Here is a 23,143-nt window from a genome sequence, read left to right as displayed (position 1 = left end):
TAGAACCAAAGACTAAGGTACTTTCAAGAATGTACAACTTGCTGTTAAAATGGAACACACAGGACGAAACGGTTAAATCAGCTATGATAAAATGGGCACAGGATATTGGGCACAATATTATGTTTGATGACTGGGAAAAGCTATGGACCACCGGTATTAAGTTTACGGCATGTAATGCCTTGAAAGAAAATATTATGAAAATGATATATAGGTGGTACATGACCCCAGTCAAACTTGCAAAAATATATCACCTGCCTGACAATAAGTGTTGGAAATGTAAGGAAACTGAAGGAACGTTCTTTCACCTCTGGTGGACGTGCCCTAGGGTTAAGGCCTTCTGGGAAATGATATATAATGAGCTGAAAAAGGTATTTAAGTATACCTTCCCTAAGAAACCAGAGGCCGGCCTTCCTTCTAGGCATTGTTGGCCAGAGGGTGTTAAAGAAGGACCGAACATTTTTTATGTATGCTACAACAGCAGCAAGGATACTTCTTGCCAAATACTGGAAAACTCAAGATTTGCCCACGCTGGAAGAATGGCAGATGCAACTGATAGACTATATGGAGTTAGCAGAAATGACCGGCAGAATCCGAGATCTGGGAGAAGAAGCAGTGGAAGAGGACTGGAAGAAATTCAAGGACTATCTACATAAACATTGTAAATTATATGATTGCTAAGAAGGGTGTGAAACTGAAAATAACAGGGCACCAACAAGTTAGTTGAAATGAATATGAGAATGAGTGAATTTTAAGAGAAAGTTAAATTTTGAATAAATATCATGTTTAAATTAGGTATTTAAGACTTCTATAAATATATTCAAGGTTAGGGACATAATATTGGAAATATGTATAATAAGAATGGAAACAAGGTGATAAATTGCTGGCTAAAGCTTTATAATTTTGTGTTTTTTTATAATAATTTTTTATTAATTTTCCAATTTTAAAAACAAAACAATAACAACACACAAACATCAACAAAAACAAACAAACAAACAAACAAACACATCAATTATAATTTCTTAAACTCATTTTCATAAGCCTCCTTTTCGGACTTCCCCATACCTCACCCTTTTTTGCATCCTTGTTTTACAGTTTTTCAGCAACCCTTTTTATCAATTAAGTTTAAACTTATTATCCTTTTCAGTTACGCCTTAAATCATCAAATGGTTACAGCTGAAATTATACATCTTCCTTACCCTTAACATTTTAGCACTCCTCAATTTTGTAACAGTTCTTAAGATATACTTTAAACTTCTTCCAGTCTTCCTCCACCGTCTCCTTCTCTTGGTCACGGATTCTGCCGGTCATTTCTGCCAGTCCCATAAAATCGATCACTTTATAAGCTTTATAATTTTGGAACGTAGGAGCGAGAGACGTGAGGAAGTCCAAAAATGAAGAAAAGTTGGTCATTATATGATGTTAAATTTTATGTTTGTTTTTCTCTCTTTTTCTGTTTGTTTTCTGTTTATTCTGTTTTTTTTTTCTTTTCATTGTATTAACAAAACTTTCAATAAAAATTATTTAAAAAAAACAACAACAACAAAAATCCACCTAAGTAGCTCCTTCGGTCAGAAGATTGCTGTCTGGTCATCCCGCAAGTTCAAAGGGGCAGCTTCATTTCATTATCATTACTATTTCATGGCATTATTGACCTTGCTTAGCACAGGAGCATTTTTGCAGCTCTGTAGTAGGTGTGAATATTTTTAAGGGATTAAAAGGCATTTTTAAAAGTTTCTTCTGAAGCAGAAGTCCTTTGCCTTTTTGGGATGGGAGGAGATCTTCAGAGCCCCCACCCCTCCTGAAACCTCATTGCACAGCCCCCACAACACCCCCAGAATAAGCGTGCTCCCCACCAGTAGGGGCTTCCACCACCCCCCACTCCTAAATCTGCTTCAAACAGTTACTTTGGGGGGGGGGATCCTGCACTGTCTGGTCAATTCCTGGCCACTGCCCCCCCCCCCCGTAACTGATCCCTTGCTGTTCTCTGTTTTGCAGGGCATTGAGGAGGGATCCTGCTAGCCAAAGGATACACGTACCGGTACTTAGTTGTGTATGTGCAATTTACATTTGCGTGTTGAGACCCCACAGCCACCCCCTCGTTGGGAAATAACTCACACAAGGACACAGATATTAGCTTTATGTTATTGGGCAAATTTTGGCCACAACTTTATTGAATTACAGAATGTGAGCAGCATTGGCTTAGGTATTGATTGGCCCTGACTATATCTGACTCCTGCCTGCTGTGCAAAAAGTCCAGTAAGAGTAAGCCACCGGTACGGGGAGCCCTGTTGAAGCAAACCAACTCAAACTCCCCTTGGTGTTTCCGTGGGGGTTGTGTCAAACCCCCAGCCCCCAACCGGGCTTCGAAAAAGATCAAGACCTCCCCACTGGGTTCCTGTAATGGAATACCCTTAAGCATGGAGGGGCAGGTGGTGGCCACACCTCCCCTCCCCCACACAAGGTCAAACAATGCCTAACCGCAACCCTAACAAAGCTGTGACGATTGCTACGAGGTAGGCAAAAACCAAGTAGCCAGTGCCAATTTGCCAAGTGGAAAAATTCCTACCAGGCCCCTTGGACAGGATCACACTTCAAAACGACCTTGACAGATTAGAGAACTGGGCCAAAACAAACAAGATGAATTTTAACAGGGAGAAATGTAAAGTATTGCACTTGGGCAAAAAAAATGAGAGGCACAAATACAAGATGGGTGACACCTGGCTTGAGAGCAGTACATGTGAAAAGGATCTAGGAGTCTTGGTTGACCACAAACTTGACATGAGCCAACAGTGTGACGCGGCAGCTAAAAAAGCCAATGCAATTCTGGGCTGCATCAATAGGAGTACAGTGGTGCCCCGCAAGACGAACGCCTCGCAAGACGGAACACCCGCTAGACGAAAGGGTTTTCCGTTTTGGAGGCGCTTCGCAAAATGAATTTCCCTATGGGGTTGCTTTGCAAGACGGAAATGTCTTGCGAGTTCCCGTGGGTTTCCCCCCCGCTTTTTTAGCCCTTTTCCTAAGCCGCTAAGCCGCTTATCAGCTGATCTGCTGATAAGCCGCTTCTTAGCTGATCGCTAAAAGCCGCTAGACCGCTAATAGCGCTAATCCGCTAAGCTGTCAATGGGCTTGCTTTGCAAGCCGAAAAAACCGCTAGACGAAGAGAATCGCGGAACGGATTCTTTTCGTCATGCGAGGCACCACTGTATAGCATCTAGATCAAGGGAAGTAATAGTGCCACTGTATTCTGCTCTGGTCAGACCTCACCTGGAGTACTGTGTTCAGTTCTGGGCACCACAGTTCAAGAAGGACACTGACAAACTGGAACGTGACCAGAGGAGGGCAACCAAAATGGTCAAAGGCCTGGAAACGATGCCTTATGAGGAACGGCTAAGGGAGCTGGGCATGTTTAGCCTGGAGAAGAGGAGATTAAGGGGTGATATGATAGCCATGTTCAAATATATAAAAGGATGTCACATAGAGGAGGGAGAAAGGTTGTTTTCTGCTGCTCCAGAGAAGAGGACACGGAGCAATGGATCCAAACTACAAGAAAGAAGATTCCACCTAAACATTAGGAAGAACTTCCTGACAGTAAGAGCTGTTCGACAGTGGAATTTGCTGCCAAGGAGTGTGGTGGAGTCTCCTTCTTTGGAGGTCTTTAAGCAGAGGCTTGACAACCATATGTCAGGAGTGCTCTGATGGTGTTTCCTGCTTGGCAGGGGGTTGGACTCGATGGCCCTTGTGGTCTCTTCCAACTCTGTGATTCTATGATTCTATTATTCTATGAACCAAGGCGACCAACCGAAGTCCATAGCAAGGCCAGTGCCTAACCTGCGAATAGGGAGGGAGGGCGGGTGATTGAGGAAGCGAGCCAAAGAGGAAGTCCTCTGGCTGCTCCTCGGTTTAAACTGCCCCGGCTACCGGATTGGCTGGCCGGGCTCTGACGTGGCCGGGATCCCCCAGGCAACGGGGACAAAGTCCACAACTCCTGGTGGATTTGTAGTGTTCTAAATATTTACAGAGCAACCTGTTGTGGGATGTGAATGAGGTTAACCCTTTTCTGGCAGAGAGAAAGACTTCAACTCCCTCATCCCAGGAGCCCTCAGGCTGCTTTTTACATAATAAACCACCACCAATTCATGCCATGCCTACTTTGGACCTGAGAATTAAGAAGAAAACCTCCCAAGAAGAACCCACAGCTACTTCTCCCCCTCAAGATCCAGGGATCTCCTACCTTGTATTCCTCAAAAGCCTCCTTCAGAGGAATCACCTTGTGATTTTCATGTTCCTTTGATCTGTCACACACCAGGCAGATGGGGGCTTCGTGGACTTTGCAGAAGAGCTTCAGGGGCTCCAGGTGATCCTCGCAGACTCCTCCTTTCCCTCCTTCCTCCTTTCCCCCTTGAAGGCTGAGATTCACGGCTATTTCTACAAAGTTTGCCAGTTGCCTGTTGGAGACGAGGCTCCTCCTCTGGACTCTTTCTCTGCACTGAGGGCAGGAAGCCTCTGTCTCCGATTCCCCCCAGAACAGAATCAAGCAGGATCGGCAGAAATTGTGCCCACACTCTGGGATGATCACTGGATCCTTGAAGTATTCCAGGCAGATGGAGCAAGTGGCTTCATCACGGAGACGCTGGATGTGACCCCCTGCAGCAGCCATGGCTCCCTCAGGCAAAAGTCCCAGGTAAGTTTCGTTTTCTCTGTTTTCAGCTACGAGGAGTTTCCCTTCCTGGAAATGACTCAGAAACTCAGTCACCACATGATCTTTAAAAAACAAAAACAAAAAACATAAAGTATGTCCCCAGGTCTTTGCATTTGGTGAATGTTTTCTCAAATTGCAGGGAATGCTTCTGGACTGCTTCCCCTGCTTTTGATTACACACAAACACACACACCTAGTAAGTTGTAGTAGTCATATTGTAACATTTTCATTCATAGTCTTTGTGATAGGAAAAAACTGCTCCTTTTCCCTTATGGGGCACCCTAGAGCCCGTATAGAGTCCTTATGTAGGTTCACTATCGGTAGGAGAAAAATAACAGAGGCCAGCCAGAGAATATTGAGAAGCAAAGCAGCTAGTAAGCATCATCTTTATTAAAGCTGTTGCAACAGGGTGCTAACACCCCACCCTCACTCAGGAGGGAGGAGGAACCCAGAACATTGGTATGCAAACCATAGCTGTCAAGCGTCTCTTATTTGGCGGGACAGTCCCTTATCGCAGCGCCATGTCCCGCTGCTGTCCCTTATTGATGATGTCTCTTAAATAAGCTACTGAAGGCAATGGGGCCCTTTCTATGTCCAGCTTGCTTTGTCAACAACAAATTGTTGCCTTTTTGTGTGTTGAATATATGCTATATGGTAATTAATGGACCTAATAGGTATCTAAAGCCATTTGCACACAACAAAATATGTCTTTTATAAAAGTAATTGTTGATCCCTTATTTTGGCTGCTGATCCCTTATTTTCGAGGCTGCTGGTCCCTTATTTTCAAATCTGCAAGTTGACAGCTATGATGCAAACCCTTATATAGACTTTTGAAATTGTCCACCCCCCAATGCATGATACATACATCACTGAAGGGGCAGCCTACAGCAGAACTCCTGTCTGCCAGGATACCTGATAATGGTCACTGGTTGCATTAACTGGCCAATCTGGCCATTCTTTTTGATGGTAAATATTCAGTTCCCAAATCCAGGTCACAGGCTCACCCTGTTCACACACAGATACGCCCTTAAGACAGGATTTGTGAGCAAAGAGACAATGGGGAGGTTTTCCATTTTCCTTCCTCCTTGCAGGGAAACATTTGAGGTCAATTTGGGAGTCAAAATGGCTTCAGAATTGTTCTCCTGCACTATTTCAGACACGTGGTTTATATACTTATGTATGTGTTTGCCTTGTACAGTTATTAATGTTTATTTTATCTATATCTATGACCTTAAAATTCCTATAACAGGCTTCCTTGTCATTTTTGAATTGGAGAAAATCTGCCTCTGCCCTAAATGGAAGGCAGTTTTGATTTATCAAGCAGGACTTGATTCCGTGACGAGAACTCCTAAAAATCTGGTTGCTGATTTTGACTTAATCCGTTTTTAGCATTGTGGCAAAGAACTTCAGATTGAAAAGGGCACTTTCAGCATTGTCTACCTGGAGCCCTCTGTTTGCTTCACGCTACAACTCCCATCATCCCTTGCCAGGTATCTCCAGGTATGGTTGGGAAGACCCTCTGCCTGGAGACCCTGCAGAGCAGCTGCCAGTCAGTGGAGGCAATATTGACCTCAATGGACCAATGGGCTGGCCTGGCAGAAGGCACCATCTGTGGTGCGGCAGACAAGTTATGGAGCTCCTTCCCTAGATAGGAATGCCTGGTGCATTATCTTGGCTATTATTATTAATGAATATTACTCCACATTGTGAAGTCTTCCTATATTCCTGATGAAGTGTGGTCCCTTGCAATGGCTGAAAAACCTGGGGGGCTTTAACAGAGAATTAGATAAAATTCCTTGAGGATAAGACTTTGGATGGTTATATGTTCTGCCTCTGTGGTTGGAAACAGGAATCCTCCTGAATAGCGGTTGCTGGAGACTCTAGAAGGGGAGGGGATCTTGTTCCCAGGTCCTGCTTTTGGGTTTCCCACACATATGTTTAAAAAGCATTTTCAGTTTCACCGTCACCTGCAGGTAAAAGGAGGGAGATCAAGGTGGAGAATTCCCACCCAGGGAAGCTGTGCCAGAGGGAATATCCCTGAGGAACCTTCCTTTGTTAGCTGAGATTCCAGACCAAAAGCATGAGTCCAAAGGACACCAGGAAACAAAGGTATACAGCCATCTCCCAGAAGTCCCGTTCCCTTTAGTGAAAGCCCAATGCACTTTGGAGCAGAAAGCCCCTCTCCTCAAATCATGGGAGGAACGACCAGCAGAGTTTGGGGCTGGAGAGGCTGATTGGCAAAGAGCACCCTTACGAATGCCCCGTGTGGGGGGAGAGCTTCCGGGGAGGATCCGCCCTGGCTGAACACCAGAGGAGGCACATGGGAGAGGAACTGTGTGAAGGGTCTGAGGGCGAGAAGCCCTTTCCCCAGCGAGAGATCTTGGTGCTCCATCAGAGGGGCTCATGGAAGAGAAACCATAGTTTCCCGAGTGCACAAAGAGGTTCATTTGCATCGGAGGATCCATACTGAGCAGAAAGCGCACAAGTGCTTCCACTGTGGGAAACTAGAGAGATACATTACGGAGTCACAGAGGGACCCACACTTGGGGGAAGCCATGCAAATGCCCGATTGGGGGAGAATCTCCAACCAGCCGTGCAACTTAAGAGAACACCAGAAAAAGAGGCCTTTGTGATTTGAGCAGAGAAAACGAAGAAAAGAATACAAACTGCTTGCTCCACTGGGCGAGAGAAGCAGCTCCCGGTTGCTTAGCATTTGAAGAAATTAAACCTGGAGTGCGTCTTGTAGGATAAAGCTCCCCACTTATTCTTATTCTTGCTATGAATCAGTCCTTTACCCCCTGGTTACAACCATTAAAGACAATAATTAACAGCAATTTAAAACAACTTACTGTCACCAAAATAAGGTGGGTCCCATGGACTGCAAGAAGATCAAACCGATCCATTCTGAAGGAAATCAGCCCTGAGTGCTCACTGGAAGGTCAGATCGTGAAGCTGAGGCTCCAAGACTTTGGCCACCTCATGAGAAGATAAGATTCCCTGGAAAAGACCCTGATGATGGGAAAGATGGAGGGCACAAGGAGAAGGGGACGACAGAGGACGAGATGGTTGGACAGTGTTCTCGAAGCTACCAGCATGAGTTTGACCAAACTGCGGGAGGCAGTGGAAGACAGGAGTGCCTGGCGTGCTCTGGTTCATGGGGTCACGAAGAGTCGGACACAACAACAACAATATGCGCAGGCAGGTAAATGCATAACTTTTCAGCCGTCCTTCGTTGACTTTGGGTGGCAGAGAGGGGAGAGACAACCAGATGCCTAGAAACTTGGGCTTGGCGAGAGTTGGGTTCAAGTCCCTTTTTAGCTTTAGGAATTCAGAGTCCCCTGGACCAGTTGCTCTTCCTGATACCAGTCAACCTCACAGAGCTGTTTTGGGGTGAGGGGGGAATAAGCCATTTCACCAGCACTAGAGACCCAGGTTGCTAGCACCTGCTCACAACACCTTGCCACAATTTAAGCTGTTTCTCTTCTCCACCCATTACTACGGTTTGAAAACTTGCTGGTTGCAGTAATGCTTGATTTAGTGTGAATGTGATTCTCAAACCACTTTCTTTGAACATAAGCATCTGTTTGTGGTGAAGTAAGAATGCAGTTTCACAGATCAATGAAAAACAAGCTAAAATAGGTGACATAAAAGGAAAGGGGAATGGGGAGGGAGGAGGAAAGGAACAAGCTCAGTACCAGTTCTTTAAGTTATAATGACCAGTTGGGGTAGAAACAGTGATGGAGTGACTGTTACCAGGTGACAGTTGTGGAAGAGCCCAAGGCAGCTCTGAGCTGTAGCAATGGAATAACCCTTATTGGTTTCTCTCTCTCTCTCTCTGCTCTGCAACCTCATGCAATATTGGCATTTGCTCAGTTCTATGTAAGCCTATTTCCAGCATGGCCTACTTTAAAAAGGGTTCAGTCTAAGCCCTGATGTTTCATCCATTGTGTCAGTTTAAGTCACACTGTGTTGTGCGCCTTCAAACAGCATTCTTGAACATGCTTAGTGCTCCCATTGTTTTTCTGCATTCTGACTGCCAATGCAAGAGAAATGTGTTAGTGACACAGCCAACATTTGTGTGTGAGAGAGAGTGTTTTTGGGGGGCATTGTCCATTCTAGGCAAAATGGCCACTCAAGTCAGCTTCTCCCTGGGGTTCCCAACGTGGCCTTTGGCCCCTCCCATTTGTAACGAGGACTGCTTTTTTGACCAAGGGTGGTGTGGAAGGGGCTGCGTGGTGTTGCCTGTCAGCAGTGGGGGTGGGCATTGGCCAGACCCCCAGCTCAGGGTGCCCAGGGAAAGGGGTGCGTGCCCCCGGCAAGGAGCAGGGGAAGGTGCTGGAGGTAACCAAGGGCGAGGGATAAAACCAAGCCAAAGGTGGAAAGGATTAGGGCTTATCTGCTCCCCCCGCCAAAAATATTTTTATTCAAGTTGGCTCCCATGCTTGTAAAGATCGGTTGCTGGGGGCTGCAGGGGGGGGGGGCAAGGCTGCTTTTGCTCTCTGGTCCTCCTTGCAGGTTTCCCACAGGCGTCTGGGTGGCCCCTCTTGGGCGCTGGACCAAATGGGACACTTTTGTGTCCTTCCTTCCACGGGGTGAGTGGAGGCTCACAGGGAAACGTACGATGACACACAAAGGAGGCCAACATCATATAGGGGATGGAGCAAGGGGAGGCAGCCCTTAGGCAGGTGGGTGGGGGAGGTGTATTTATTCCATCAGGTGCCACCACCCCGTGGGAAACGCAGGGAAAGGAGAGCAGGCTGCAGCGGTCAGTAGTCAGTGGCCCTGATAGTGGAGCCAGAGAGTCCTGCCTGATCTTTGAGAGGGGTCAATACCACAGGTATGTGTTGTTCCAGCTGTTAGTATCCAAGGAGAGAAATCGGATGCACCTGGTGGCGAAATGATGCTCCTTGGGGGAGCACTGTGTATTTGGGGTGGGGCTGAGGAACACAAGGAAGGTGTCCTGTGTAATGTATGGGGCAGCACAGGCCATGGAGCCCCTTCCGGAAGCTGCCAGACTGCAACTCCTATCCTCTGTGTCCCCTGGCCATGCTGGATGGGTCGGAGGGAAGTTGAAGTCCAACATTATCCAGAGGACACCCCATTTGATGCCCCCAATATACAGAATCCAGGCTGTAAATAAGTCACTTCTGCTTTTCCTGTGCCCAGAAAACACAAGTCAAAGTGGTTTTGCCTTTGCCCTGCTGCTTTCCCTCAGGAAAAACCTGCTCCTTAGTGCAACATCTAAGCAAACGTCAATCTGGAGAAAACCTGGCTGAGGTTTGCTCTAATTCAGCAGTAAAGAGCAGCAGGTTTTCCTGGAGGAAAGGGGTGGGACAAGCAGCTGTCCGGATGAGTCCCTCTGTCTTGCTCTTTGTTCACTGTGACTGAGCACCATTTTGGGCTGATCTGGATCCATTGTGAAGGTGATCAACCCAGAAGCTTTGGAGGGAACCGGAAGAGAAGTTTGGTCAAGAGACTGGCTCATGTCAGAAGGAGGCCTGAACTCATCCTCGCTGAAGTCCAGCACAGGGCAGGAAGGCAGCATTGCCAAGAAGAAGGCATTTGGAGACAAATCATCATCAAAGAGCAGAAAACCACCTCCTGTTCCATCAAGAACACAGAAGAATCTCTAGTCTGCATTCAACGTGAGTTAAACATCCCAGGTCTCTTGGGTCTTCCTGTCCATTCCAAACCTGACTAGAGGCTCCATCAGCTCAGCCCCTGCACTCCTTGCATACATGAAAGCGGCAGCCTTCTCCTGGAGCCTTGGGCTGTTCCTGCCACCATCTTACCTGCAGGAGTTCACTCGCTGGCTGCTGACTCTTCTCCTCCATCTCCTGGATGATCCTCTCAAGAGAGAAGAGTTTCCTGGAGAGTCTGGCCAGCTGCTCATCCCTTCTCCCTGCAATCTCCTTCTCCACCTCTTCCACATCATTCAGCAGACGTTTTTCTTGTTCTTCCGGGAACTGGCGCAGTTCTCTGAACTTCTCCACAGTCTTCAGCCTCTCCGTTTCTGTTAATTTCTGCAAGAAAAGAGGAGGTCTGAGTGTGTTTAGTCCTTAGCCTCAAAACAGCAGAAACAAAATTATGAAAATTAAACAGGGTGGACACTTCTGATTTTTCATAGACATGAAACCTTCAGTGGCTAAAGAAGTAAACCTTTATTTTGAGGGGAGGCCCTCTCCATTGCTGTTTCTGTTGATGTCTATTTTGCAGACGGATACAGCCTAAAGGAAGGAGCTCTTTTTTCCTAGTCATGGATTTTCCCTGCATGTTTTGGGGCCTGGCATAACCAGAGTTCGAAGTTGTTCAGAGAACATCCAGGAACATAAAACACCCCTCAGTTTAGGCTGGTTCCATTTAGGTGTACGAAGGAACAGAAACAGAGGAGAACAAAGTGCAGAGTTCATCCCCATAGCTCCCCTGTTTTCTTTAAAGGTTTTAAAAAGCCTGAGTTTCCTAAAAATGAACAAGAGAGCACATTTAGAATTCAGTTCTTTAGTAATATTTATGGCAAATCAGGATTTGGATTAAATTGCTTCCACCCTTTCAGCTAACAAGTCCTCAGGCTTCTTCTTGACTGCTATTCACATAAGTAAATGACAAGGGGAAATAAACTCAATTTAGCTGCATTCAAAGGTGAACTTACCTAATTCGCTATTGCTGAAAAAATATGGAGACCAAAACAGAGCTTTAAAATTCTGATATTTTCAAGCTTGACCCAGCCAGGTAATATTCACAAAAAATGTATTTATGAGGGTAAAGTACAGATCAAAATATTTATGCAAGGAGATAGCTACCCTAACATCTGATTCATAACAGACTGATGTGGAAAAAGGAGAAATGTGGAGAAGCTGAAACGGGCAGATTTCTCCATCCCTCCTCAGTCCTGACTCTCTTCTTCTTCTTCTTCTTCTTCTTCTTCTTCTTCTTCTTCTTCTTCTTCTTCTTCTTCTTCTTCCTCTTCCTCTTCCTCTTCCTCTTCCTCTTCCTCTTCCTCTTCCTCTTCCTCTTCTTCTCTATTGAATTTATATACTGCCCTATACCTGGAGGTCTCAAGTGCTTGTTCCCTGTCTAGTAACAACAGAGACACTTACAAGGAGGTCTTTGCTTTCCTTGTCCAGGGCTGCTTGATAGGCCAGAATTTCCTCTCTCTCTTTTCTCAGAATCTCCAGGTGGCGACAGATCTCTCCCTAAAGAGAAAAGGGAAAACTCAGGTTTGATTGAGACACACAGAGAGATGAAAATCATATTGGCTTTTTGCGCCCAGTGGCCTTGCTAGAATAGCAAAGTAATTTACTGGTGGAAATAAAAGTACAGAGGTTTTCAGCCTTTTTGGCTCCACGGCTCCATGGATCAGCTACATTATTTCTGCAGCACCCCTGTGGGGCTCAGGATCCCCCCTTCACTGAATAGCTGGCAGCCCTTCACCTTTTCTCAAACACCCTCCAATGCGGAGTGATCTCTCAGCCTCCTCTCCTTTCCTTGGAAGTCCCAGCCTGACTTCTCACCTTGAGGTCTCAGGGAGAAGTGGGAAGAGGAGGAGGAGGAGGAGGAGGAAGGGGTGAGGCAGGATCCAACCTGGGATGTATCACTCTAGCATCAAAGAGATAGTGAGGTCAGCCCAAGAGGTGAGAGATGGAGGGATAGAGCAGCGCTTCTCAAAACTTCACCCATTCCAAACCCCTCTTCTGTAAGCCTAGGGCTTTCTCACACTTCCTCTTGACCCCACTGCTTTGCCGCTAAATTGGGTCAGACGGCAATTCTGGTTTTTTGCTACTTGGCTGTTATTTTCTCTGCAGTAGCCAGACCCCCAAGTGTGCTTGGTTCACCAGGGGAGATTTAAGTACTGCAGCTTCTTCCATTTCTGGGCAAAGAAGTTCTTGCTGTGGCCAGAATCCACCCAAGTAGCTCCTTTGATCAGAAGATTGCTGTCTGGTCCTCCCACCAATTCAAAGGGACCAGCTTTTTTCACTATTATTACTATTTCGTGGCATTAGTAGCACTGCATGGCACAGGAGCATTTTTGCACCACTGTAGTAGAACAAGTGATTTTTTTAAAAAAGGGATTAAAAGGCTTTATATAGCCAGACTTGAAACTTTATTATGAATCAGCAGCTTTCTGCTGGTTGAAAGACTGGTTGCTTCTCGAGAACACAGACATTCTAGATTTGGAAGGTTTTAATAATCTTCATGGGTGGCATGCATATCTGTGGTATGACAAGGTTAAGGTTCATAAAGGCTTTAAAAACCATATTGTCAGGAAAGCATTGTTTAATGTTTGGATTAAATACAAAGATTTGTTGGAGAACAAAACTCCAAGGTGGCTGTCACCAATGGAGGCAAAGGCGTTGAAAAAACTTAACATGGAGTCTAAATGGCCAAAATACTCTGAAATTCTAGAACAGGAGGGTGATAAGTGGAAACTGCAGAGCTTTGAAAATCTAAAAGATAAAGTGCGAGATTGGCTTCACTATTTACAAATAATGGAGGTTTATAAGCTGGATAGGAAAATTGGTTTCCAGGTGGAGAAGTCAAAATTGGAAACAGAACTGTTAGAATCCAATACTAAGAATTTGTCAAAAATGTATAACTTGCTGTTGAAATGGAATACGCAAGATGAAATGGTCAAATCAGCTATGATTAAGTGGGCGCAAGATGTTGGTCATAACATTATGTTTGCAGACTGGGAAAGGTTGTGGACCACCGGTATGAAATTTACGGCATGTAATGCCTTGAGAGAGAATATTATGAAAATGATATATAGGTGGTACATGACCCCAGTCAAGCTTGCAAAAATTTACCACTTACCAGATAATAAATGTTGGAAATGTAAAGAAAATGAAGGTACATTCTTTCACCTCTGGTGGACATGCCCGAGGATCAAGGCTTTCTGGGAAATGATATATAATGAAATGAAAAAGGTATTTAAATATACCTTCTTGAAGAAACCAGAGGCCTTTCTCCTGGGTATGGTTAGCCATGTGGTGTTAAAGAAGGATAGAACTCTGTTTCTGTATGCCACAACAGCAGCAAGGATCCTTATTGCAAAGTATTGGAAGACATCAGATCTACCTACTTTGGAAGAATGGCAGATGAAAATGACAGACTACATGGGACTGGCGGAGATGACGGGCAGAATCCGCGACCAGGAGAAGGAGACAGTGGAAGAAGATTGGAGGAAATTTAAAGACTACCTTAATAAATACTATAAGGTTAATGAATGTTAGATAGACAGAGGTCTTAAAAAGAATGTGGTTTTTCAGAGATCTTGATTAAGAAAAGGAATGGAATTAGCGAAAATTTTTGGGAAATATGGGAATGGATTTGCTGACAGGATAACGAAATTAGAATACAAAACGGGGAGGTATGAGGAAGTCGGGAAAAATAGGTTGAGAAAATAAGATTTGAAATTATACTTGTTGTTTTGTTGTTGTTTTTTTGTTTGTTCTGGTTTTTTACTGTTGTTGTTTGTATTGGTATTTGTATGTTTTTACCGGAAATTTTAATAAATATCATTAAAAAATAATAATAATAAAAGGCTTTATATATAGTATATAATTGCACAGGTCCAATTCCGAGTTGCCATGAAAAAGTCATATTTCCCCCTAGTCTTTGCAGATGCTACTCTGAACCACAGAGTCCTTTGCCATTTGGGGTGGGAGGAGATCCTCAGCCCCCCCCCCACTGAAACCTCATTGCACAGGCCCCACAGCACCCCCAGAATAAGCCACCAGTAGGTGCTTCCACTCCCCACTCCCAAATCTGCTTCCAACAGATACTTGGGGGGCAGGATCCTGCACCATCTGGTCAATTCCTAGCTAACAGTCCCCTCCCCCCCAGCTGATCCCTTGCTGCTCTCTGTTTTGCAGAGCATTGAGGAGGCATCCTGGTAACCAAAGGAGACATGTACTTAGTTGTTTATGTGCAATTTACATTTCTACTGTTCTAAATATGTACAAAGCAACCTAGAATCATAGAATCACAGAGTTGGAAGAGACCACAAGGGCCATCGAGTCCAACCCCCTGCCAAGCAGGAAACACCATCAGAGCACTCCTGACATATGGTTGTCAAGCCTCTGCTTAAAGACCTCCAAAGAAGGAGACTCCACCACACTCCTTGGCAGCAAATTCCACTGTCGAACAGCTCTTACTGTCAGGAAGTTCTTCCTAATGTTTAGGTGGAATCTTCTTTCTTGTAGTTTGGATCCATTGCTCCGTGTCCGCTTCTCTGGAGCAGCAGAAAACAACCTTTCTCCCTCCTCTATGTGACATCCTTTTATATATTTGAACATGGCTATCATATCACCCCTTACCCTCCTCTTCTCCAGGCTAAACATGCCCAGCTCCCTTAGCCGTTCCTCATAAGGCATCGTTTCCAGGCCTTTGACCATTTTGGTTGCCCTCCTCTGGACACGTTCCAGTTTGTCAGTGTCCTTCTTGAACTGTGGTGCCCAGAACTGGACACAGTACTCCAGGTGAGGTCTGACCAGAGCAGAATACAGTGGCACTATTACTTCCCTTGATCTAGATGCTAGGCTACATCCACTGCGTTCCCTTCATCTATCAGGCTTGTAATTCTGTCAAAAAACGAGATCAGTTTAGTCTGAAATCCATGCTGACTATTGGTGATCACAGCATTCCTTTCTAGGTGCTCACAGACTGTTTGCTTAATGATCTGCTCCAGAATCTTCCCTTGCTGGGGAACCTTGCTGGGGGATGTGGATGAGGTTAACCCTTTCTCTCCCTGCCAAGGTCCCAGTTCAAATCTTTGAAGCTGCTGTGAGTATTTCAAGATCCCCTTGTCCCCCTGGCAGAGAGAAAGACTTCAACTCCCCCCTCCAGCCATCCCAGGAGCCCTCAGGCTTCCCCTGGGCTGCTTCCAAGGTGATAAACAACTACCAATCAATGCCATGCCTACTTTGGACTTCAGAATTACAAAGAAAACCTCCCAAGAAGAATCCACAGCTATTTACTTCTCCCCCTCCAGATCCAGGGATCTCCTACCTTGTATTCCTCCAAAGCCTCTTCCAGAGGAATCACCTTGTGATTTTCATGTTCCTTCGATCTGTCACACACCAGGCAGATGGGGGCTTCATCCTCCTTGCAAAAGAGCTTCAGGGGCTGCTGGTGCTTCTCACAGACTCCTCCTTTCCCTCCTTCCTCCTTTCCCTCTTGAAGGCTGAGATTCTGGGCTATTTCCACCATATTAGCCAGTTGCCGGTTGGAGACGAGGCTCCTCCTCTGGACTCTTTCTCTGCACTGAGGGCAGGAAGCCTCTGCCTGAGATTCCCCCCAGAACAGGATCAGGCAGGATCGGCAGAAGTTGTGCCCACACTCTGGGATGGTCACTGGATCCTTGAAGTAATCCAGGCAGATGGAGCAAGTGGCTTCATCACGGAGACGCTGGATGTGACCCCCCGCAGCAGCCATGGCTCCCTCGCGCTGAAGACCGGAGAAGGAGCCTTGTCTCCAACCGGTGGCCAGGACATCTGCAGGTATGGTTGGGAAGACCTTGCAGAGCCACTGGCAGTCAGTGGAGGCAAGACTGACCTCGATGGACCTGGCAGAAGGCACCATCTGCATGGTGGCAGCCCAGTTATGGAGTTCCTTCCCTAGATATGAATGCCTGGTGAGACTTGGCTATTATTATTAATCAATATTACTACACAGTGCAAAGTCTTCCGATATTCCTAATAAAGTGTGCTGCCTTCCAATGGCTGAAAAACCTGGAGGGCTTTAACAGGGGATTAGATACAATTCCTGGAGGATAAGACTTTGGTAGGGGACTCGGGTGGCGCTGTGGGTTAAACCACAGGGTCTAAGGCTTGCCGATCAGAAGGTTGGCGGTTTGAATCCCTGTGATGGGGTGAGCTCCCATTTCTCGGTCCCAGCTCCTGCCAACCATCAGTTCGAAAGCACGTCAAAGTGCAAGTAGATAAATAGGTACTGCTCCGGCGGGAAGGTAAACGGCGTTTCCGTGTGCTGCTCTGGTTCACCAGAAGCAGCTTAGTCATGCTGGCCTCATGACCCGGAAGCTGTACGCCGGCTCCCTCAGCCAGTAAAGCGAGATGAGCGCCGCAACCCCAGAGTCGGCCACGACAGGATCTAATGGTCAGGAGTCCCTTTACCTTAAGACTTTGGATGGTTATATGCTCTGCCTCTGTGGTTGGAAGTGGTAATCCTCCTGAATAGCTGTTGCTGGAGACTCCAGGAGGGGCTCTTATTCCCAGGTCCTGCTTAGGGCTTTCCCACACACATAATGTTTAAAAAATGTTTTTGGTTTCACCTGCAGGTAAAAGGAGAGATCAAGATGGAGATTTCCCACCCAGGGAAAGCTGTGCCTGAGGGAATATCCCTAAGGAACATTCCTTTGTTAGCCGAGATTGCAGAGCAAAAGCGTGAGTCCAAAGGACACCAAGGAGCAAATGAACGCAGCCATCACCCAGAAGTCCAGTTCCCTTTAGTGAAAGCCCAGAGCAGAAAAGCCCAAAGGAGGAACGGCCAGCACAGTTTGCGTCTGGGGAGGCTGAATGCCGAAGAACATCCTCATGAATGCTCCATGTGAGGGGAGAGCTTCCAGCGAGGATCTGCCCTGACTGAGCAGCAGAGGATGTACCGTATTTTTCGCTCTATTGGACGCACCGGACCACAGGACGCACCTAGTTTTTAGAGGGGGAAATCAAGAAAAAAAATATGATTCCCCCCCCAACCCCAAAGAGCAATGGACAGGCTGTGCACTTCCTCTTTAGCCTTGAGCAGCATCTTTAGCCTTGCACAACGGGATGGATCGTGCCAGCTGTCCACCAGGGCTGGACTAGATGACTCCTGGGGTTCCCTTCCAACCCTGCAATTCTATGACCTCGGAAGTTGTTGGGGGTCTCCACCACTGGAGGCTTTTAAGCAGCGGTTGGGGGACCATCTGCCTGGCGTTCTTTAGCTGTGATTCCTACATTGTGAGGGGGCTGGGCTAGATGACCCTCGGGTGGCCCTCCCAACTCTATACAGTCCTACACTTCTGCGGCAGGAGATCCACAGCCACTTCACACAATGCCCACTCCCAATTTTCATTGGAGAGACATGTGGCTTCACTGTCTAGGTAGGTACCCCCCTACCTGCCACTCTTACATCACCCCACTTAAGCCGAGGGAATTCCTGCCCAGAGAAGCTCCCAGGTGAGGCAATGGTTAAGATCTACCTCTGGTAAATGGCTTTGTATCCCCCCCTCTTTTCTCTTCTTCTATGCTAGTTCCTTCTCTTATGTTTTGTTTAATCTGTTTTTATTGTATACTAAAATAAAAGCTGCAAAGTTTCCTTTTTTATAATATTCCCCCCCTCCAAACTAAAACGTTAATCTAGATAAAAACACTGATCCAGAGGAAAATAAGGGGGTGGAGAAAGGACGAAAAAAGAAAAAGAGGTAGAGATAGAGAGATTTTTTAAAAGTTGGCTTCTTTAGCCTTGCACAGCCTCCCGCGGCTGGAGAGGCGCGCACGGCTAAAGAGGAAGCCCGGGCAGCGAGCGGGATGGATCGCGCTTGCTGCCTGGGCTTCCTCTTTAGCCTTGCGCAGCCTCCCACGACTGGAGAGATTGCGCAAGGCTTTTCTAGAGGAGGGAGAAGGGACTGACTGGCCGTGTCAGTCCCTTCTCCCTCCTGGGGAAAAGCCTGCAAGAGCCGCTCGAAGCTTGTGTGTGGCTCTTGGGGGCTTTTCCTGCTTGCCTCCCCCCCCCTGCATTCGCTCCATAGGACACACAGACCTTTCCCCTTAGTTTTTAAGACGGAAAAACTGTGTCCTATGGTGCGAAAAATACAGTACATGGGAGAGGAAGCGTATGAATAGTCTGAGGACGAGAAACCCTTTCCCCAGTGAGAGATCTGGGTGGGCCATCAGAGAGGCCTCATGGAAGAGAAACCACAGAAATGCTCCCATTGTGGGGAAAGCTTCAGCCAGAGGACCAGTTTGGTGAGTCACCTGCAAATCCACACGGGAGAGAGGCCTCACGAATGCCCGGACTGCAGGAAAAGCTTTTCCCGGAGAGATACATTACTCAAACACCGGAGAACCCACACAGGGGAGAAGCCGGACGAGTGCCATGATTGTGGGAGAAACTTCAACCACCCGTGCAACTTAATTGAACATCAGAAGACGCACACAGGGGAGAAACCCCACCGAGTGTGGGGCAAGTTTCCATCATCCTTGTAGGTTGATGGACCATCAGAACATCCACACAGGAGAGAAGCCTCACAAATGCCCTGAGTGGAAGAAAAACTTTTCTCCGTGAGATACGTTGATCAAACACCAAAGGACCCACGCGGAGGAGAAACCTTATGAATGCCTCGAGTGTGGAAAAAGCTTCATTCAGAAGAAGGGATTAATCGGACACCAGATAATTCATTTAGGGAATACGTCCAGCTAATATTCTTGAAAAGTGCCACATTCCACACAAAAAAGAGGGAGAAATGTTGTTTACAACCTGATTTGCAGTGGAGAACCCACACCTTATCTATGTCACAAGACATAGGCGATGGCCAGTTGTTATTTCAAGAAAGTTCTCTGTTGAGGCTTCCTGCCCCAGGAGGGGACAAACAAAACTGCCCACCCCCTGCTCTGGTCCCCACGATGGATGGAAGCAGGGACACATTATCTCCACATTGCAGATTCTCATAGCACTAGAAGTCGTGGCCCCCATACAAAGCTGACTGTTGGGAGATCCAGGACAGAAAAAAGCATTTCATTGTGGAGCACGTAAATGAACCATGGAACTCACTGCCACTGGAGGCAGAGATGGCAGCCAACTTAAAATCATAGAATTGCAGAGCTGAATGGTACAACAAGGGTCACCTAGTCCAGATCTCTGCAATGCAGGAATCTTTTGCCCAACGTGGTGCTCAAGCCAGTGACCTTTAAATTAAGACTATCGTGCTCCACCCACTGAGCTGGGGAGAAGACAAGGGGACAAATTCATGGAGCGCTAGGCCGTGAAGCACAATGGCTCTGCTTTGCCTCCAGAGTCCAGAAACAGAAGGCTTCTAAATCTCAGGTGCTGGAAACTGCAAGGAGGAGGGAGGCTGGTTTTACACACTGGTCCCGCTTGCAGGTTTCCCAAGGGCGTCTGTGTGGCTCCTCTTGGGCGCTGGACCAAATGGGCCACTTTTTGTGTCCTCCCACGGGGTGCGTGGAAGCTCACAGGGAAACTTACGATGACACACAAACATTGCCTACATCATATAGGGGATGGAGCAAGGGGAGGTGGCCTTCAGGCAGGTGGGGGGGTGTCTTTATTTTGACATGTGCCACCACCCTGTGGGAAATGCAGGAAAAGGAGAGCAGGCTGCACAGGTCAGTAGTCGGCGGCCCTGATAGTGGAGCCAGAGAGAATCCTGCCAGATCTTTGAGGAGTCAATTCCACAGGCATTTGTTGTTCTAGCTCTTAGTATCCCAGGAGAGAAATCAGATATACCTGGTGCTGAAAAGACGTTCCTTGGAGGAGCATCAACCCTAAACACATTAACTGGGCAGAATTCCCACTCAATGCAATGAGCTTTATTTCTGGCAACGTGTGGAGATGATGAGGCTGTATTTGCAGAGGGCATTTGAAGCTGACACCCTGTTCAATTTCTTTTTTATTTTCTTCCCATCTGAGGTCTCCAGAGTAAGGAGCTATCCTGCCTGACGTGGGGGACGGGGTTCATTTCATACTCCTATATAAATCCAATGATGCATGCATTTTCACAGCTACATAAGGTCTTGTGGGGAGAAGAAGGCTTCCTAGAATTGCAGAGTTGAGGGTCATCTAGTCCCACCCCCTGCAGTGCAGGAAACCTTTGCCGAACATGGGACTCCAACCCACAACCCTGGGATTAAGAGTCTTCTGCTCTGCCAAATCAGACATCTCAAATGGAAAACAAGACTCAAGGTGAGGAAAAGATGATTTATTGGGACTGTTAAAAGTGTGACTGTCTCTTTAAGAAGAAGTGAGCTGCAGAGGGATTTCTGGAGAAAGGAAGGAAAATGAATCTTCTCAAAGAAGCCCTTGAAAAACTGCCCAAGGTTCTCCTGGTGGGTAAATGGTTTTTATGTCAGTCACTCTGGTCTGGAGAGAAACTCTTGCTGGGCCTGAGAGGCAGATTTAGTCTCCTCAGGAGATAATGAGGTGGGTTTTATAATTTCCCCACAGATTAAAGAAAGGGAGGAGGGTCTCTCCAGAGAACGAGGCTCCTGAGAACGTGTAGAGTTCGGCTCCTGAGTCAGCATCAGAAAAAGACACACGTCCCCCTTCATAGTCCAGAGTCACCCGGATCCTCCTGGGCTTCTCCCTCAGGGACAGAAGAGAGTCATCAGGGGAGGTGCAGGCAAAGTACTTCTCTCCCCTCTTCCCCACAGCCCAGATCCCTCTCTCAGGCCTTAAGGGGAAGATGCCCTTTCTCTTCACAAACTTCCTGGCGACCCCCAAAGCCCACCATTCCCCACTTCCCACTGTGACTTCCCAGAAATGTCTGCCTGCTGTGAATCCCTCACGTCCCAACACACAACGCCAGTCGCTGAATCTCTCAGGATTATCAGGCAGGGCTTGAGGTTTGTCTCCCTTTCTCACGCTTTTCCCATCCTTGGACAGGATGAGTTGGGGATGGGCTGTGTCTGGATCCAGAGTAACATTTGCTGTTGGGGAGAAGATGAGGGAAAGAGAAGAATAGGCAGAGTCAGCTGAGAGACAGAAATGGACATCCTAATCCAAGAAACACCCGAAAACCCAGATTCCCTTTCAGATCAAGGGGATTTCTTTGCATCGCATGCTAGACTGAGACTCCTCCTTGCAGACTCTCATCAGAATAAATATCTTCCTTGATGGTTTTTAAATCAGTTCCCTTCACTTTCTTATATTCGATGTGTATTGTGCCTGCCCTCCTCTCAACCCAGGCATTTTCTAGGAGGAAAAACCACCCAGGAACCCTTTTACTCATCTCTTCCGTGTTATCTAAAGAGAAAGAGCGGAGAATTGGAGGAGGCAGGAGAGGAGAGAAGCTGCTTTCCTCTGACCATCTCTGAGGGAATTTGGGGACCTCTGGTTGGGGTGGGGGATGAGGACCCCACTGTAATTAATAATAATAATAATAATATTAATAATAATAATAATAATAAATTTATATTTGCATACTGCCCTTCATCCATAGGTCTCAGGGTGGTTCACAGCATAGAAATACAACATAAAACCACATATAGGCCTCCCCTCACTTTCGTGGGGGTCACGTTCTGGGCCCTCGTGCCCCCCACAAGTGAAAATTGTGTTAAGTGCGGAGCCTGTTTATTCCTGCTCTCCATCTCTCTCACCCACTTGCCCTCTCCTTGCCTTCCTCCCCAACATCTTGGAGGTTTAGGCCTTGCCGCCAGGGAAGAAGAGGCAGGTAGTACAGCAATTTTACAAAGGACTGCTTATTCCATGCTTTTCTCTTGGATTTAATATATAGCATAAGACTATTTCCCTGGAGGAAAGGGGGAATAACTCAAAAAGTTACCAGTTAGGGTCTTAGACCTCCCAGTCTCCTTCTCCAAGATCTTGTAGCTGAGCCAGGGAACTTTTAGTTCAGCCACAAGAGAAGGGTTTTATACAGGATGTGGCTAGCTTAAGATGCTGCTCTGTTGCGATTCTCTACTCTAGGCTAGCTTTGCTGGGTGCCTTTTTTTTTTAATAGATTTTTATTAAAGTTTCCACAAATTTATAACATTTCCACACAACACAGTAACCAAAAAAAGAAAAAAAGAAAAAAGACATTATAAAAAAAATACAAACATAAAACACATATAAATTCAAATTTTTCTTTCTTATAACTTACTTTCCCGACTTCCTCATACCTCCCCTTTCTGTATTCTAGTTTCTGATTAAATTGTCAGCAAATTCTTCCCTTACTTTTAACTTACTTTTAGTATTATTTGATTTCTTTAAATTATCCCTTGCCGCAATTAACCCCTTATTTTATAATCCAGCGTCTTTCTAACATTCATTAATTTTACAGTGTTTCTTTAGATCTTCTTTAAATTTTTTCCAATCCTCTTCCACCGTATCTCTTCTCTGGTCCCGGATTCTGCTCATCTCTGCCAGTCCCATATAGTCTATTAGCTTAGCTGGGTGCCTTAGATCTGAGTCTAATGCACTAGAAATTTTTCATTGGTTACTTTAAACCAAATCAAACAACTTGAGACATTTTGCCTAATTTTAAAAATCCGCCCAGGGGAGAAATTTTAATCATGAAAATAGAGGACCTGTCTGAGAAAAAGGTCACATGGAAAAGCAACCCAATTCTCTCTAGGCAGGAATGAAACTCTTCCCTCTTTTATCTGATCCTTCTGGGCAGTTTCTCTCCCCCTTCTGCACCTTCAAGTCCACCCTCTCTGCCTTTGTGGTACAAACAGCAGGGCCAGAGTCAAGCTGTACAGAAGAGACTCTT

The 23,143-nt window shown here is 46.3% G+C and overlaps 1 protein-coding gene, 1 long non-coding RNA gene and 1 pseudogene across 10 annotated transcripts in view; 1 reads left to right on the top strand and 2 right to left on the bottom strand.

The window, feature by feature from the left end:
• Positions 1 to 23,143, bottom strand: part of LOC309364676 (zinc finger protein RFP-like) — an 85,747-nt gene that overhangs the window by 24,275 nt on the left and 38,329 nt on the right. For 3 of the 8 annotated variants that reach the window (XM_081902421.1, XM_081902418.1, XM_081902420.1), the window contains exons 2-3: positions 11,796 to 11,891; positions 10,491 to 10,721 (exon numbers count right to left, since the gene is read on the bottom strand). In XM_081902421.1, the coding sequence (XP_081758547.1) occupies positions 10,491 to 10,721; positions 11,796 to 11,891 (327 nt within the window). Of the gene's footprint in view, positions 1 to 4,231; positions 4,730 to 10,490; positions 10,722 to 11,795; positions 11,892 to 15,705; positions 16,151 to 23,143 lie in introns of those variants that run through there. The other 5 variants (XM_081902419.1, XM_081902424.1, XM_081902423.1 and 2 more) reach the window with 4 other exon arrangements.
• LOC309365329 lies at positions 4,584 to 8,769 on the top strand. The gene is made up of 2 exons (XR_014166013.1): positions 4,584 to 4,681; positions 6,088 to 8,769. It is a non-coding gene; the product is annotated as an uncharacterized lncRNA (long non-coding RNA).
• LOC309361221 (butyrophilin subfamily 1 member A1 pseudogene) lies at positions 20,618 to 22,019 on the bottom strand (annotated as a pseudogene). The gene is made up of 2 exons: positions 21,933 to 22,019; positions 20,618 to 21,426 (listed from the first exon to the last, which is right to left on the bottom strand). The product of its transcript is annotated as a butyrophilin subfamily 1 member A1 pseudogene (transcript).

This window comes from Podarcis melisellensis (assembly GCF_964234715.1).
Source record: "Podarcis melisellensis genome assembly, chromosome: 2".
NCBI lineage: Eukaryota > Metazoa > Chordata > Lepidosauria > Squamata > Lacertidae > Podarcis > Podarcis melisellensis.
The sequence above is the reverse complement of the archived record's forward strand: the minus strand, read 5'-3'. Positions and strand labels throughout refer to the sequence as shown.